Source organism: Dreissena polymorpha, chromosome 14 (genome assembly GCF_020536995.1).
Source record: "Dreissena polymorpha isolate Duluth1 chromosome 14, UMN_Dpol_1.0, whole genome shotgun sequence".
Taxonomy (NCBI): domain Eukaryota; kingdom Metazoa; phylum Mollusca; class Bivalvia; order Myida; family Dreissenidae; genus Dreissena; species Dreissena polymorpha.
Window position 1 is genome coordinate 44,394,634 of NC_068368.1, and position 18,293 is coordinate 44,412,926.

At 34.4% G+C, this 18,293-nt stretch overlaps 2 protein-coding genes across 16 annotated transcripts in view; both read right to left on the reverse strand.

The window, feature by feature from the left end:
• LOC127858367 (probable methyltransferase-like protein 24) overlaps nt 1–18,293 on the reverse strand; it is a 264,328-nt gene that overhangs the window by 55,306 nt on the left and 190,729 nt on the right. The window lies entirely within an intron of this gene.
• Nucleotides 1–18,293, reverse strand: part of LOC127858369 (uncharacterized) — a 275,468-nt gene that overhangs the window by 10,669 nt on the left and 246,506 nt on the right. The window contains exon 1 of one of the 15 annotated variants that reach the window (XM_052395453.1): nt 15,151–15,304. The exons of 12 other annotated variants lie outside the window; for them this stretch is intronic. In XM_052395453.1, coding sequence (XP_052251413.1) covers nt 15,151–15,249 — 99 coding nt within the window. In that variant the 5' untranslated portion in view covers nt 15,250–15,304. Of the gene's footprint in view, nt 1–7,712; nt 7,899–12,172; nt 12,358–15,150; nt 15,305–18,293 lie in introns of those variants that run through there. 2 more of the 15 variants (XM_052395442.1, XM_052395446.1) reach the window with 2 other exon arrangements.

An 18,293-nucleotide genomic window follows, 5' to 3' on the forward strand; every position in this document is an offset into this window, starting at 1 on the left:
TTAACAAACGTCGACGTGGTTACTAAGAAGAAGGTAAAACTAATTATGATGATCATGATGTTGATTATGATTATTTTATTTTTGGTGTTACGGTTGTTGTTGATGATGATAATGATGATGATGATTGTATTATTCCAACTCAATTTTTAGTAGTACAAACAAGCGAACCTTCTTTGAACATCGAACTTGGCTTGACACCAACGTGCGATGGAATGACAGTGATGAAGTAGAACAGTCCCGGGCAGTATACTCCGACCATGACCACTACACATTTACTTACTATCATTTGCAAACCGATTCATCTTGGGTTCATAGACTACGACATATTATAATTTGCTTACGGCTAACTTCGCGCGCAACGTTGACAGTTCGTTGAGTAAGACAATACGCTTAGATATTAAAGAGACGTGTTGACAGATTTTGTTGTTGTCGTTATTTAAATGTCAATGCATTATTTGCAAATAACACCATAGTCATATTATAGTGATTACATACAGTGATGTTCATATCAATAACAATATTGAATTATGTTCTTGCCATCATCGGGATTGGAACCTGGTTCAATGGGCGGCCATAACAAACTTGCAACCGCAGAGCTATTCACGCTTAACACAGCCAGAAAGCGTATTTGAAACGCTACTATGGTAGTTATCAACGTAATTGTAAACGAAACATGAAACGCGTTACACATGCCGTATTATCTTATTTGTTTTTAATGCTGACCTGTTTACTGCATACTGCACAAAATTGTCTCTTAAAGTTTACAATAAATTATCTCGGTACCCGTAGCGGAGGAAATCGTTAACACTATGCATGCTGGGAAATTTGTAGTCTGCTAAAATGTTGTTTGCTGAATTGATAAAATTAGCATTTTATTCATTTTTTTTCAAAGAATACTATCAAAATAGCAAACAATTTGGATCCTGATGAGACGCCACGTTCTATGGCGTCTTATCTGGATCCAAACTGTTTGCAAAGGCCTTCAAAATTCGGTTCCAGCACTGAAAGAGTTAACACTTGGTAAACGATAGTTGCATGCATGCAGATGTGGCAGAGTCTTGAACTTACTGAGGCGGAATGTATTTTGATTTTTGTAATTTAAAAACGTATTTTGTTTTACAACAAGAGATTTCTAGGCATGCAGCCACTGATCTAATTAAGCAGACACGTAAGTTAATTTGTATTAATGATATTGCAAACCGGTTACGATGTTGTTTCGTTGACATCAATCTTTCTTCCGATAATAATAAATTTATGGCTCACGTAAAATGACTTTCTCGCAAACGGTCTCTTTACATTTAACCTTTTTTACAATGTTTGTGTAAAGAGTTCTTTTTGTATATTTTCATAGGATCGCTTGTATTTTTTCTAAGAATATGTGTTTCGCTTGCAACAAACTATATTTTCACAGAAACAGTTAAACCTGTGGAAATTGACAATTGTAAGAGTTTCTGGAGGGGGGTAGCAGCTGGGGGGAGGGTAGCAACTAATGCCGAGTGCGTATGCCTCTAATTCATGTCAGTCTTTGTCAATAGTTTTTTTTTCCGATTTCAATTAGCAAAAACACATTCTGCATATCCGATAGTTGTTGTGGGGACATTAATATTTTGTTTCCGTTCAAATTAACGTTTTAAGCGCCCATTCATCGATCGATTTATATCTTTTTTGCCAGCGTGTTGACATTTGTATTTTAATTCTGAGTTGTCAGAATTTTGCGACTAGTAAATATTTATAATTGCAAGTTTATAACTTCTGATAATTTCTTTGTGCTTTAAAAACGGAGTCTGCTGGTTTACCTTATTGATATCGGACACGTGTTATGCTGTTTTAAGGCACTTCTTCCTTCATCTCTTACCAGTATTATTTTATGAGTGTTTTGTGTAAATATCGATTAATATTCTTCTATAAAGGTCACACTCTTAACAATCAGTTTCTGAAAAAAAAGCAATTTTCATACCAGTATATTTCTGGATTTTTCTATTAAAAAATCGTATTGTTTTTAACTAATTAATGGTAAATGGTATACATATTTGTTTCTTAAGAATTATACTGTGTGAGGATGTTGTGATTTTCATTTGTTCAGTTTTTATTGTTCAGTGCTGTGTTGTTTATTTTCATTTCAACTTCATTTTTCCAATTATCCTTCTAATTATGTCAATTTTTAGTCGTATTTGAGTCATCTCATATTGTAAAATACTTTTGGGAATTTCTGTATTACATAGAGGATATTTGTTCATGTCAGTGTAAGATCGTTTGTTATTTCACGAGTGATATTTTTTATGATCACGAGTGAAATAACAAACGATCTAACACTGACTTGAACACATTTTATGTTTGTTTTATGCCCCCTTTTCAAGAAAATAATTAATAATAATTTCCCTTTCGCTGAAAATTGACCCTGTCTCCCGTGGCGTGCCTCAATACATTGAAATGACGTCATTTTGTTGACGAAATGACGTCATTTTGTTGACGAAATCTACGTCATTATTCCAGGCAAATTCTCCATTTAAACTCTTTTACAATGTAAATAAACGGTAAAAAAGCATAAAATTAAAAGAAAAGTTGTTGGATTCGGTGGAATATCGATTTTATTTTACTCGTGATCAAAGAAAAAATATAAACAAGGGTATAAACAAGGGAAGTACATCTTAATATGATAATCTAAAAATAGAAAAAGGAATTCCGATAATTTGTTCTTTTCACCGAGAGATCATAGAAAATACCCTTTCACGAGAGATTTTTCTATGATCACGCGTGAAATAACAAACGATCTTACACTGACATAAACCAATTTTCAGTTTCTTTTATGTCCCTTTTTCAAGAAACAAATAAACAGCTGTTTCCCTTTCGCTGAAAATTACCATTACTCTCGTGGCGTTCATTACATTTCAAACACAAAGTGACGTCATTAGTGTGACGAAATAACGTCATTATACCGGCGAATTTATCCAGTTTAACTCTTTTACAATGTAAACAAGCAAATTCGTTGAATTGATATCCCCGCAAATATGCTTTATATTTGACACATAGCTAAAAAGCATTTTTTCAAGAGACAAAGGGCCATAACTCCGTAATTAACAGATGGTGTACAATGCCATTTGTCGTGCATCATCCTTTTATCCAGGTATATACTCATACCAAGTTTCAATGAAATCTGCCAAAGCACTTCCAAGATATGACTTCGGACACAAAAGTGCCGGACAGACGGACGGACGGAAAGACGGACGAACAACGCCAAAACAATATCCCTCCGCATATGGCGGGGGATAATAAACGGTGAAAAAGCATAAAATAAAGAGAAAATTTATTGGATTCGGTGGAATGTCGATTTTAATTCACTCTTGATCATAGAAAATATCGATAAAATTATTTATGATAATCTAAAAATAGAAAAATGAGTTCCGAATATATCTACTTGTTATTTTCATCGGTAATTTTTTTTGTGTATTTTCACTGCTGTTTTTTCACTGCAGAAATGTCATATTTTATCATTAGGTATTAAAGAAATTGGTATTTTTACCAAGATTTTAGTAGTATATTTAGTAATAATCGGATGTGAAATTAAAAGTATGATACCAAGAATTTAACGAAGAATTACAGCACGGTGTAGAAGCATATCGGTGGCCTTTCTGTCAAAATGCTGCCTATCTGTTCATTCTTCGCTGACTCTCTGTCATAAACAAGAACAATGGATGATCGTAATTCACAAAACAGGTAAGAAAATCTAAAATTAAAACCCGTAAACACATTTGTGCATAAAAAGAGGTGGTCCATGAGTTGAAAAATATATCCAGCTACATGTTCACAGTATTCAGCAAGTCCAAATCAAAACGCTTACCACAAACTATCGAATATGGAATGATGACGAGGGTGGTGGAACAATCGTGCATACATGCCACTTTGATGACTTTTTTTTACATAGCTTTCTCGTAATATGTCAAATATCTAATGTCATTGATATCTTCTTTATGATCAAATCTTTACGTCCAATGTTCGCTACATAGTAATTTTCATCAATTTCACTTAAAAATGCCTACTTTCGCTTTCATTGTGGCACTGAAAGCCTATCGATCGGCTCACTTTTCTGGCACGGGAAGCCTATTCGTCAAACTAAATCGCTTGATATATCAAAGTTCTCTTCTCGGGTGGATATGAATTATTAAAGGCTAGACTTTAAAAAAAAAGAATCTTGTATGTCAGGGCTCGAATTTAACTTTTTTTTCTACTAGCAAAAAATTGCGAGCAGCTTAAATACCAACTCGCAAAATCAAAAACATTCTCGCAAATTTTGCTGGAAACATAAATAAAAGCAAGTTTGGACATTAGTTTAGTACTAGTAAAACAAAATAAAATATGACATCAACAACAAGTTTAAGTGTTATATATTAAGACGTTCTTTTTCCCACTTTTCACTGTTTTCGTAGAAGGATTTAATTCGTTTTGTTTTACCTTAAATGAAGATATCCAGCGATATCATATGGTATGTCAATAATAGATTCTTAATGTGTTTTACAACAATACCATGATAAATATTATTTTTAATTAATTTAACAAGAATTATGCCATCATATTGACTAATGAATTAAGCATGAGCGCAATGATTCTCGATACTGTTAATAATCGAATCAAATAGCAACGCGAGACAAACCACTAAAACAGGTTTGTTCGAAGAACGCGCGTATAAATATTTAAAATATGTACGGATACTTCGCGTGTGGCCGATTGACTCATATGTTTTAATTTCACTTCCATTCTTCTTTTGGTTTTCTGTTTTGTATCTATACGTTTATGACCAGCAATATGTAATAATGTAAAATAAGCCGCGAAAACTCCGCGTATCATCCCGTACTGCGTTTGCTGCAGCTAAGAACTGCACAGAAAAAGACATTCGCTATCTTTGATCTCATTCATTGAAGTCTTTAAATTTCATTAACTGCAACCACAATCAACGCCGTATATCTTTTTTAAAGATATTTCTTGTTACTATTTCTTTACTCGCAAAAAAATTCTAGTGGCTTAAATCTTAACTCGCAATCGGTATTTTTCACTCGCATTTTGCGAGTGTGCGAGTGTTAATTTCGAGCCCTGCATTATGTGTGCCCTTTTTAAATATTTCATGTTTAAATATATCTGCACACAATTTTGTATTTTGGGCTATTAGCGAATATCGATAGAAAAAAATGCTAACAAATGAATAAATTTTGACTATCAGTGAACCAGGAAGCAACTAGTCCGAGTCCATGGACAGGGACGGAATGATACTTATTGACTGGTTCATCCACTTGTAAAAAGCCGTTTTAAAAGGACCTAATATAAAATGGGCCTTTTTGATAATCTGAGCCTAGCCGTCGACAAGTTACTTGACTTGCACGAGAAAATCCATGAAGTCGTGGCAGTTTACCGAATCTTTGGTTGTTGCATTAAGTACTGTAAACACGTTGTCATCCATATGTGTTGATTATTTCTGCAATTTATCAACGCGATCTTCATTACTGACGGTTTATATATGTACATTAAGATACTTCAAATATGTAGCCAATAGTGTTAGTCCAAATAATTACGTTAAAAGTCCCCTTTCGCCTTTGATATTTGCATCAAATAGTCTGACATTTTAAATTTTTACTAACAATACTTTTAACAAGTGTTTAACTCATTTTACTGAGAAAAATAAAAATGTCAATCGATGACTAGGCTTCCCGTGCCAGAAAAGTGAGACGATCGAGAGGCTTTTCGTGCCACAACGAAAGCGAAAGTAGGCATTTTTTTAAGTAAAATTGATAAAAATAATTACTATATAGCGTACATTGAACGTAAAGATTTTATCATAAAGATGATATCAATGACACTAGTAGATATTTGACATATTACGGAAAAGCTATGGTAAAAAAGTCTTCAAAGTGGCATGTATGCAGGATTGTTCCACCACCCTCGTCATCATTCCATCTTCGATAGTTTGTGATAAGTGTTAGGACCTGCGGAATACTGTGAACCTGTAGCTGGATACATGCTTCAACTCATGGACGACCTTTTTGTATGCACAAATGTGTTTACGGGTTTTAATTTAAGATTTTCTTACCTGTTTTGTAATTCCGAGCATCCATTTTTCTTGTTTATGGCAGAGAAGCAACGAAGAATGAACAGATATGCGGCATTTAGACAGAACGGCGACCGATATGCTTCTACACCGTGACACTGACATGAACAAATATCCTCTATTTGTTCAATTTTCAATGTTCAGTGCTGTGCTGTTCATTTTCATTTCCATTTCATTTTTCCAGTTATCATTGTGTCAATGTTTAAGTCGTATTTGAGTCATCTAATATTTTAAAATACTTTTTGGAATGTCTGTATTACAATAGTATATTACCAAGAATTGAGTAGTATATATTAAGTCAGGGTTTTTTTTTTAGAAAAAGGGGAAGACGCTGGACGCTGGGTTAAAGGGGAAAATCGAGCGTGAAAGAGACATATTTGGGGAAAAAATAAAAACTGTTCATTTCAATGTCTATAACTCACCTACAGACTTCAGGTTTTTTTTAGAAAAAGAGGCATGTCTCTGACCTTTTTGTTCTTAAACACATGAACAAGTATGATATTAAAGTCAAAGTCCTAAAAAAGTTGCAGGTGTAGATCTAATAATGGGAAATGTTTTCAACTGGGGCCGGGGAACGATGTCAATACTATGATTTCAATTTCATGATGAATGGGTTGACGATCTAGATCTGCTACAGTATTGGCAGGGAAAGGTGCGGCAGCTGCCGATTGTCTACTTTTACTTTCACAATAATCCGACAGTATTAATCGATGTTAATTACATGTACCTCCGAATCCTGCTGGGTTTCAACGGTTTTTGATGATTCATTCTTAAAAAATGCGTCAACGCAATTAATTTTTTCCGAGTCCGAACGTTTTATTTTGTTCGTGTATGAACACCAATTGTGAGACTTTTTTTCTGTTTTAACGTTTTTATCTTGGCTTTCACATAACCCGGATGAAAACTCGACTGGTTTCCGGTAATTAATTGACGAAACACCCTTCTCGCGCAAGACCGGAATCCAGTAAAATAGTCACATGATTAATACGATTAGTTGCCCGGTTTACATGACGTAATTTAAGAGCTATATATAGAATCACTGGGATTCCCAGATTTGAGTGTTCGTCGGAAGAGAGAGAGAGAGAGCGAGATCGTTGTACATGGTACAAATTGGATAAGTGTCGACTTCCCAAAAGAAAAAAAAACATTTCCTTGAGGGTAAAATATTATATTTTGGTGAAAAAAATATATTTTTGGAGGGGAAACGGTATTTTTAGGGGAAAAATTCTGGTAGGGGAAGACGCCGAATATCGGCGTCACTTTCTTAGTAAAAAAAAACCCTGTAAGTATTTATCGGATGTACAATTACAATTATGATACCAAGAATTAAGTATATAACAAACAAAAATTAAACAGTTCTTAAGTATGAAGCGGATAAACAATTATAATAGAATGTTGCCTAGAATTTAATAGCTTTATAGATTTGACAAAATAACGTTTTCTCTACTTCCCGGTTAGCAAAATGTCATGACAACAAATAAGAAAATCGACATTTTCAACAAAAATGTAATATAATGCCGGCGTCTATCAACGTTTCCATATATATCGACTACGAATTCCACAAGATGAACAATTCACTTTTCATACACAATTCCAAAAATAGAAAGTATCTACTCACTCGCAGTATAGTCTGTAACGATAATTCCGTTCTTTGCTGAACAAACACGGTGTAAAAAAGAATTCCAGCTATAAAAGCAATCAACAAAGCAACGTTTGTTTTTATCCAGCCCATGTTTTACGCACTGTGCCGATTCATTTCATTATGTCGAATAATCGGTAGAGCTCTCATCTTGTCAGTTGACTGGCGGCTGAACAACGTTTGAATTACAGAAGGTCTAGACATTGACTGGCAACCAACAACAATTACGCGCTACAGTTTCGCAAAAAAACACGAAGTTTTTTATTTAAATTGTAAGTGAACGTAAGTTCGAAAATAAAATGTTCGATGCTAAATATGATTTTTTTTTAATTATTCCGTATATTGTGTACTTCAAAGGCTCGCGAAAATGTTGCGGATGCTGTTGGGCATGTGAACTTGTTTCAATTAGTTACAATTGAATGTGTAATAATCAATGATACGAAATACTACCATATTTGTGTTGTTGCCATTGTGCAATATTGAATATTAGTTTATTTAGAGTGAAATCGTGTGGGAGGCTATATAATACTTAGTTTTGCCGAAAAGCTACGTATAGCTTCGAAGGGATTCAGATTGTACTATTTCTAAACTGTGTCTCAGATGCCGTTCAATCAAGATATTATTTATGAATAAAGCACATGTTTTGATTGGCCTCAAAAAAGTGACACGGTTAATCACCATGTGACATGTTTCCAAGCATATTAATAGAGATCTCCGATCTATCTTTTATATCAAGTCAGCACATAAGGTAGTCGTGAAGACTCGGTGATGGCCTGTTAATAAACTCTGACATACACACACTATTGCCTATTCCACAGTATCGCCGGGATACGCCTAAATTACAGCGCGTTTTCTCGGAATAGCTTTCTAACCCAGATTTTGACCAATCGTAATAACCAATCAAATTTGTATTATTTAAAAAAATCGCGACAATATGCCCGATTGAATAAATCATAATGCTGCATTGGCTAATTTAAAAATATTCGTGACGCTGCATTGAAAACCGAGAGGCCAGCGTGAAACAATTTTATTTTATTTAGATTGGTTAAGCGGATACAACTTTTTGACACTAAACTCTCTAAATCAATACTCTTTACAGTTGGCACAGCGTTCATACTAAGAGACTGAATTCTCTAATTTAACAAGTATTACTCTAGTTTTCTATTTTCACTTTGTTATTTTATATCATTCAATTATACCTGATACTTTACTTACGATAAGCCATTCAAAAGTTGTTTCATAGTTACCAAATCAATAGATATTTAAATTAAACATTACAAAAATCAAGCGTTCAAGCATTGTAATGGTGCGCCTTCTTTTTGTTCTGTGAAAAGGGGATTTAATGCATGTACGTAAAGTGTCGTCTCAGATTAGCCGGTGCAGTCCGCACATGCTAATCAGGAACGAATATTTCCGACTAGTCTCTTTTAAGCAAAGCAAAATTCCAGTTGAAGCGGAAAGTGTTTTCCCCGATTAGCCTGTGCAGACTGCACGGGCTAAGCTGGGACGACACTTTAAGCACATGCATTAAACCCCATTTCCACAGATCACGGCTCACTTTTATTCGCAGGGTATCAATGTCAGTGCGCGGTAACCAGTCTTAAAATTGCAATTTCAACGTTATCGCGTCTGTTTAGGTGCGAAAAAAATACACAAAGACTATCTTTGAACAATACAGACTCTTTCAAATCTATTCGGCGTATGCAGTCATTTCATGCAAACAAAGAGGGTAAAATATGTTCACAATACATAAGGAAACAAATAGTAATAAAAAGAGACTATTGAATTATATCGAATTGAATTTAAATCGTCCATATGCCATTCATGTCATTTGTGTTGATGCAATAGGAATGGTTTTATTATTTCGAATGTATTTAGCAACACTATGATTTACTATAAATGGTTTTATACAGAAGTCAAATACAAGGAACAATGCGTCAAAGCACTAAAACATCTGTTCGAAGAACGAGCACGTGTGACTATTTGAAATACTCATGTACAATTCGTGTTAGGGTGGTGAATTTATGTTTTAAATTATTTTCACAAATATGATTTGTGCATTTTATAAATAGATAAATAAACATACTTGTTATTTAAAAATAAATCTCTTGAACTGTCGCAACTCTTTTAATTAGTGCGGGTATGATTCACATAAGAATTGCGCAGAAAAAAGTACAACTTCGACATAAGTCTAAACAATTCCGTTTGATCTCATTGATTTAACTTATTTTCATCAACATGAACGCACAAAAATCTGTTCTTACGATATGCATTGGCATAAGGTAATTTATTATTAAGAGGCATTATATAATATTCTTGATTATCACAAAGCGGCAATTAGTATTACTACTCTGGATATTTAAGAAACAAAGATCCATGCTTAAATACTGTGGCAATTTTTCTATTGGTGACTGATTGAAACAAGCAGGATAAAACTCTAAGGCCTACGAGAAAAACATTAAAATATCGGTTCGTCGGAGGATAGTCGCCCATCTAAATAATAATGCATGACGTGCAACGCGTTTCATGGATATTTTGGAAAATCTTGATATTAATAGATTACTCACACACCGTGGGTTAATCATTTGCTGTCAAGCCTTACAGGTCTAGAAGTAAGGCAAGCCATTGAACTTTGCTCGCAAAGGTCACGGATTCGAATCCCGTAGAGGTACTTTCTTGAAACAACAAAATTACTGGTTTGCATTTTGATTGCTACATATTTGATTTCCGGCGCGGCATGTTGTTTGAAGACAATGAAGAGGCTCAAGCATTAGTGTTAATAAGCAGTATGCCGAGCGCTATAAATTGAACTTGTATAACGTATTATTCATTGCACTCAAAATGCATTTTGTTTTTTTTCCACAAAGTTTCAGGTTCACATTTTCAGGGCAAATGTACCAGTTTACCGATGGTTCAGTATGTCAACCGCTTAATCAGTTACATCTCTAATTTTAACAAATAACTGTTCTACACGTTTTGAGGACTTTGATTTAGACAAGTGTCTACATAAGCGCTTAAAATTAACTTATACGTTTATCTACAACCTACACTCTTGGGCTGAACAAGTTCTTATTCATAACAAGACGTAACTATTTCATTTTGCCCTTACACTCGATAAGAATAGCAATCACAGTGCTGACTGGTGCTGACAGTGAGGCAGACCGAGTTTTCCTGTCAGTAATAGTTGGCGGCTGTTTTAAACAAATACACAATATAAGGTGATCAATATGGAAGTTCTGCTTGCCCCCCCCCCCCCCCCTGGCAGCAAAGCAACGTGCACAACAATGTCCTATACTACACACTTCATACACGATACCAGATACTGACTACATCTCACTCTATGGATCCAATATTTCCTCATTGGACTGACATGAAATGTTTTTTAACATCACAGTAGCAACATGCGGTGAAATACATTGCTATATGGTACAATATGAATGTTATACGAATGGAGATTCATACTTTTAAGTAGATATATTGTAATAGAAACATGTACATTCCACTGTATCACTTTATAAAATGAAACTGTTCGCTTCTTAAAAACATATGCGGTGATATGTATGCGGTGATATGTATGCGGTGATATATATGCGGTGATATGTATGCGGTGATATGTATGCGGTGATATGTATGCGGTGATATGTATGCGGTGATATGTATGCGGTGATATGTATGCGGTGATATATATGCGGTGATATGTATGCGGTGATATATATGCGGTGATATGTATGCGGTGATATGTATGCGGTGATATGTATGCGGTGATATGTATGCGGTGATATGTATGCGGTGATATGTATGCGGTGATATGTATGCGGTGATATGTATGCGGTGATATGTATGCGGTGATATGTATGCGGTGATATGTATGCGGTGATATGTATGCGGTGATATGTATGCGGTGATATGTATGCGGTGATATGTATGCGGTGATATGTATGCGGTGATATGTATGCGGTGATATGTATGCGGTGATATGTATGCGGTGATATGTATGCGGTGATATGTATGCGGTGATATGTATGCGGTGATATGTATGCGGTGATATGTATGCGGTGATATGTATGCGGTGATATGTATGCGGTGATATGTATGCGGTGATATGTATGCGGTGATATGTATGCACGTTAACGCTTAAGGCACACATGCTGCGTAACACTTCTTTAATATATTCGGCTCCGACTTGCTGAACTATGTCATGTACATGTACGTTCAAGATAAACTAGTTGCAATAATCCGCCTCCAAGTTATTGACCCTGAGGGTCGCTGAGCTGTGTGTTCTCATAAAAGCTCAGGGCATTCAAGAAGAACTAAAGATAAAAGTGTAGCGTAACACTGCTGTTAAATGCAAATTCGGCTCCCACTTCAAGAAAGCGTGCTGAATAATTTCCAATACTACACGGTTCCTGCAAGATTCCAAACATAAAACATATACTCACTCTTTGTGTAGGCTGAACAGATAATTCCGCTTTTTGATGAACCACTACTACAAACAATATCAATCCTGTCAATAAAGCAGCCAAAAAAGCTACTTGGACTTTAAACCTATTGTTACTCATGCTGACCAACTATAGATTCAGTGTGCCAACACACATTACGTTGAAAATTTTCGCTGCGAGTCGAGTTGACTGGCAACCGAAATTGTGTTTGGAAAATTGGCGTTATTCTTTGTAACAGAAAGTGACTGGTTACCGGAACGGATTGCCACATACAAGTGTAGAAACTTTTTGTTCTCGTGAAATAAACACATTTTTTATTTCAACGCGTTAAAGTTATGTTTACTATAGAGATCTTTATACTTAAAGCGAGTATGTACTTTTATAAATGTGTATATGTTTTTAAACGGATAAATCGTTGATGAATTAACACAGAACTTTAATAAAAATGCAAAAGTGGTAAGTGAATTTCAGCGAAATTAAGAGTTACTACTTTTAGAAATAGCATTTTTTAAGCAACCAGTCATTCATGGACAAAATTTGTTTGCGCGGTTTGGAAATGCACACTATGCTGTGCAGGTTTGTTCATACCAATCAAGATCGAGTCCATCTACATTATTCATTTTCCATCTACGAATAAATTGCATTCGAGTGGAATGCATTAGATAAAACATTCGCGAGAAGCCTAAATTTTCCCAGAAATAAATACACATTAACCGTAATAGATATATCTTTGAGTATCCTCATTGAACGTTGAACTTTATCATTGAATTTAAAAAATAGTTTCATAATAGAATAATAATTATTCGCCACACACGAATCACTAACATCTTTTTGAGTTCTATGCGAAACTTGAAATTCAACTGTTAAATACCTTGCTTATGGCATTTGACTGGAGTCTGTCCAAAATCATCGCTATATAAAAACATAACTCGGGGTTAAATAATTTGCCTTTTTTGCAGTCCCGACACGTCTTTGTAATTTATCGACACAGTTTTCCAAACAGTGCACGCATTAATCACAGACCCCCAAACGGTTTAAATTGAAATATGCAAATAGAATGTCATACGGTATTCGCATGAAATTACTGACATTTGCAAACAAACTTCATACGTTATTTGACCTGTATTCTAATCACATTGTATTTGCTATGCAAATAAACACGTGAAAACCTAAAGCTTTATACTATGACTAAACATCAATCAAATGTTTATAAGAGTAGCTTTAAATTATTTGTAAACATAAATGAATGAATAAAATAAATGAATATCTCGATTCTTACCCAACGAAGGTCAACAAATGCTGACGCGAATTCGCTTTATCAGTTCGTTTCACAGGTGGTTAGCGTGTGGCTATGATATTAATTAGTGAAAACATCATTTTGAATGATAAATAATCATATTATAACGAAAAATTAACTTTTCTGAAAAAAAAATTATTTCACTATCAAATATATATATAACAAGGTATGCAACTCAAAATCAGCCCAAAACGGGGTGCATCGCTTTGAACAGCCATATCTTCATAAATTTTGCAGCGATTTTCACGATCTCGGTCTTATTCAACGCAGAAATGAATTTCCTTTCTGGAAATGTATATGTCTTGCAATATTTTTACAAATGCTTGGTCAACTTTTAAGAAATAACACGATACACAACACGCATGACCCAGTTGACAGTGATCATGCTGTCTTTAAGACTGAAATCTTCACGGAGTAAAGGGCAACTTCCCTACAAAGTTCATGTAGTTCGATACCATAATTCAATAAAACGTATGAAAAACATTATTACCGTTCTTGTCGTTACATTCTGCATCAAGACTAACTGTCCAGCGCCGTTTGAAACCTTTGTTTACATACATTTCAACTAACTGACATTTTAAACATACGAGTGATTTCATTGGTCCAATGCGGAGGTGTGTCTTTACAACTGGAGATTTCATTCATAAAGAATACATGATCACTGTCAACTGGGTCATGCGTGTTGTGTATCGTGTTATTTCTTAAAAGTTGACCCAGCATTTGTAAAAATATTGCAAGACATATACATTTCCAGAAAGGAAATTCATTTCTGCGTTGGATAAGACCGAGATCGTGAAAATCGCTGCACAATTGATGAAGATATGGCTGTTCAAAGCGATGCACCCCGTTTTGGGGTGATTTTGAGTTGCATACCTTGTTATATATATATTTGATAGTGAAATTTTTTTTTTCAGAAAAGTTAATTTTTCGTTATAATATGATTATTTATCATTCAAAATGATGTTTTTACTAATTAATATCATAGCCACACGCGAACCACCTGTGGTTCGTTTCATACGCATACAAGATAACACTCAGATATAAGTAAGAAATACAGTACACGTGTACATACGATTGAGCATATGACTCAAATTAAAACTCTTATATTCAATTAGTGTTCAAATACGTGTGAAATATTTCCTGTTTAATAAATGCTTCGTTTACTTGTTTAATATGTGTTTCAATAGGCAACTTTAACATGAACTGAAAGGCGTTTCATAACATCATATGCGGATCTGCAATTATACTTCCGATAATTTTGTTGTTGTTGTACTTGTTGTTGTCTTCTGACAGAACACTTATATCATTAACTTAAGCATGATACAGCGGATCGTTATAATCATAATCAAACAATTATATGAGTGTTAATGGTAGATATTATAAAAATGATATTCCTGTAGACAACGAAAACAACTTAATGTTTTACTACCACAAATAAAGACATCCAAACAAAACCCAAATATTGCACTGTATTGTAATCTATAGTCACTGCAGTTTTATAAAATGGAAAAAATATGACTCAAAGAATTTGTTCAAAAATAGTAATTTTTTCTTTATATACGATAACTTCAAAATCATTCCTCCCGTTCATGAGTGACCACAATTTATATAGGTTATGTAATACTGCCATTACTCGAGAAATCTAGTACTATTTTATTAAGTTCTCAAAAAGTCTACCTACCCGTGACATTAATTCCGTTTGTTGTGTGAATACAACGTACATTATAATTCCAGCCAAAAAAGCAGTCAGAATAGCTAATTGGGTTTTAATCCTTCCCATGTTTACATACTATTCACTCTTGAATTAATTAATCATTTATGGCAAGCGGTTGAGCGTTTTAAAACTGACTGTCAATAGTTAACTTGTGTACAACAGTTCAGGTATGAACATAAGTAATGGTCAATGTGTTGTCTGTAAGTGCAGCTTTAAACAACACAAAACTTTCAAATCGCTTTCTTGTTTCAACAAACGTTATCAGTTTAAAGTTACACTCACTCGCTTACTTGTGTACAACAGAGGTAGATATGAACACAGCCTTAGAGTTGTTTTCTGTACGTGCAGCTTTAAACAACCTATAAAATTCTCAATGCTACTTCTTATCGAAGCTCAACAAAAACCGACCCGTGTGGATGTTATCAGTTTGTCTCGTAGGAAATACTGAAATGCTGATATGTCGGTCATTAAAGAGATATGTGAACACATTAGCGAACGTCGGAAGCCAAAATTTTATTTGAAGGGAATTGTGCACAACTTATTCGTTATTTTGGAATATTTTATTTACCTGTTTCCCAAAACTGAAGTACATGGTATAATCTAACGTAAATACAATATGACGTTAAAAATGACATATCAATGAAGGTCATTTAAATATTTAAATATTACGCAATAACCTCACGGCAACACTAAAGACATTGAGGCGTGAAAGTTAAACGTCATTTATACGTGACATCGCACTACCGACGAAAATCGTCACTTTCATTTTCAAGTTTTTTAATTGACTGATGATTATCTATGAATGAAATCCTAGATATCAAATATGTCAAAATGTATTTACGTTAAAACAAAACAATAACGTCTCCCTCTCAAAGTTCAAACCAAATTACTATCGCCATCTTACTGCCGTTTCGCATGTTTCTTAGATACTAAAAGGTGACTAATGACTCCATGCCATAGTCCTTTCGCAGATGTTTCCTACAATTTCAAACTTTTTAATTTTCATTCCACGGATTTTTCGCAAATGTTCTTAGAAGTCTGAACATCAATAATAAAAACTTACCAGGCCGTTTTTTTATGAAGCCTATATTGTGTTATCTCATATTATATCGACGCCTAAATGGACAAATGTTCGCAATGACAAACTGAAATGCGACGGAGTGTTCGGATAAAAAGGTGTGTAGAATAGAATTTAATAGAGATTTCACGGTCACGACCGTACAAAACACTGTTATTTTCATGCATCTGTGGTATCTGATTATTAAATTTCGTTGCGCAAAATGCCGTTTTTAGTCTATTTGCAACGCAAATATGCTTTTGTAATACCGCATTTCAAAATCACAGGGTAAACGGTTGTTCTTTCCAAGCCTTCCCTGATTTTGGGCAGACGAAATAGATATGTAATATAGTATTTTCGGAATTCTTACAAGTTTTCATTTTTCCTCACATTTTCTTTCAATAACATTGCTTACACCAATTTTTAGTGAAATTTTCTGAGGCCGTTTTACGTGAAAAAACGTTCTTAGAAACTAAAACAAATTTCGCTCGTACAACAATTATGTTATTTGCAAAAGCGAGTTATTTAAAAAAAAAATTACCATCTACAAGGCAAACTTAAAAGAATTACGTCCCTTGAAAACAAAGGGAGACAATTATATTACTGCTTCATGCGAGGTAGCCTGAGACTTTTATTGCTTGGCAATAGTCTTGTTCTTCATAAAAATCGTTTTGATAGCCTTTTACATGTTCATTCAGACAACTAATCCTTTAACATTTACTTCAGCAGACACTTCCTTGTATCTTGCAAATAGACTTTCAACGCGATCGGTGCTCTCGTTCATACAGGTTACGAATACCCCGCCTATCAGGAACAAACTAATTCAACGATATGATAAACACCAAATCTCCCGACGTCCGAATTAAAAGTCTGACGATAATTAGGAAAACATGTATTAAAAGTAAGTTATAATAAGATTACAACAATTATAGAGATGCTGTTATTTTTTTTAATAATAACGATGCTCATACATTTAAAGGGACCTTTTCACAGATTTTTGAATGTTTTAAAGTTTGTCGGGAAATGCTTTAAATTGATAAATGTAAACATCGGAACAAAAGTGTTAATTATGAAACAAAAAAATGAAAGAAAGAAAAAAAAGTAATCCACACCAGGGCTCGAACCACTGACCCTTGGAGTAAAAGTCTGATCATTAAACCACTCAGCCATCCATGCTGACATAACACTTTCAGTTTTGTATTTCAAACATATACAAATATAAACAATCCTCGATATGTTAAAAAATATAACAGTAACAACAGTTATTTCGAAAGTATACCATTGTTTCGGGGGGTTGTAGCGCTTTTTAGATTTTTAAATCGTCAAAAGATCCATGTAATAGATGTTTTCGAGCATGGTAAATAATCAGTCTTACCGTTTTCTTGCAAAAAATATAACAAAAAACAAAAATTGCAAATCTGACACATTTCTTTCCAATTTTTGTCAATTTATCAAAACTTGTAAAGGTCCCTTTAATGTTGGTTACTTGATGCTGATGATGAAGGTGACGATGATTATGATGAAAATCAAGAAAGAAAATAATGCATAGAATAAGAAACATATACTTAGAAGAAGAATATGATTATAAAGAAGAAGGTTAAGATAGTTATCAGAAGAAGATAAGAAAAAAGGAGACGATGATGATAATTATGCTAATGATGATGTTGTTGATGATGATGATGATGGTGTTGCTTTAGCTGCTGCTGCTTCTGCATATGATGATGATGCTGACGCAAATGACTATGATGCTGACGCAGATGACGATGCTGCTGCTGATGATCATGATGATTCTGCTGCTGCTGATGATGGTAAATTCATCATTGCAACTCACTTTTTATTGGTGCAAATGCATTCGTTTGTTGATCACCGAATATAGGTCGAAAGCACAGCTCTGTTCTACAATGAAGTCCTGGAGTTCATTCCGATTCCTAGGTAGCTGCGATCTGTGTTCATTAGACGAATTACCACACCACCGTTGATACCGATTTTGAACTGATATCTCTAAAGAAACTCACGTGAAAATCTCTGAACGAAACTAGGCCCGGTCGAACAT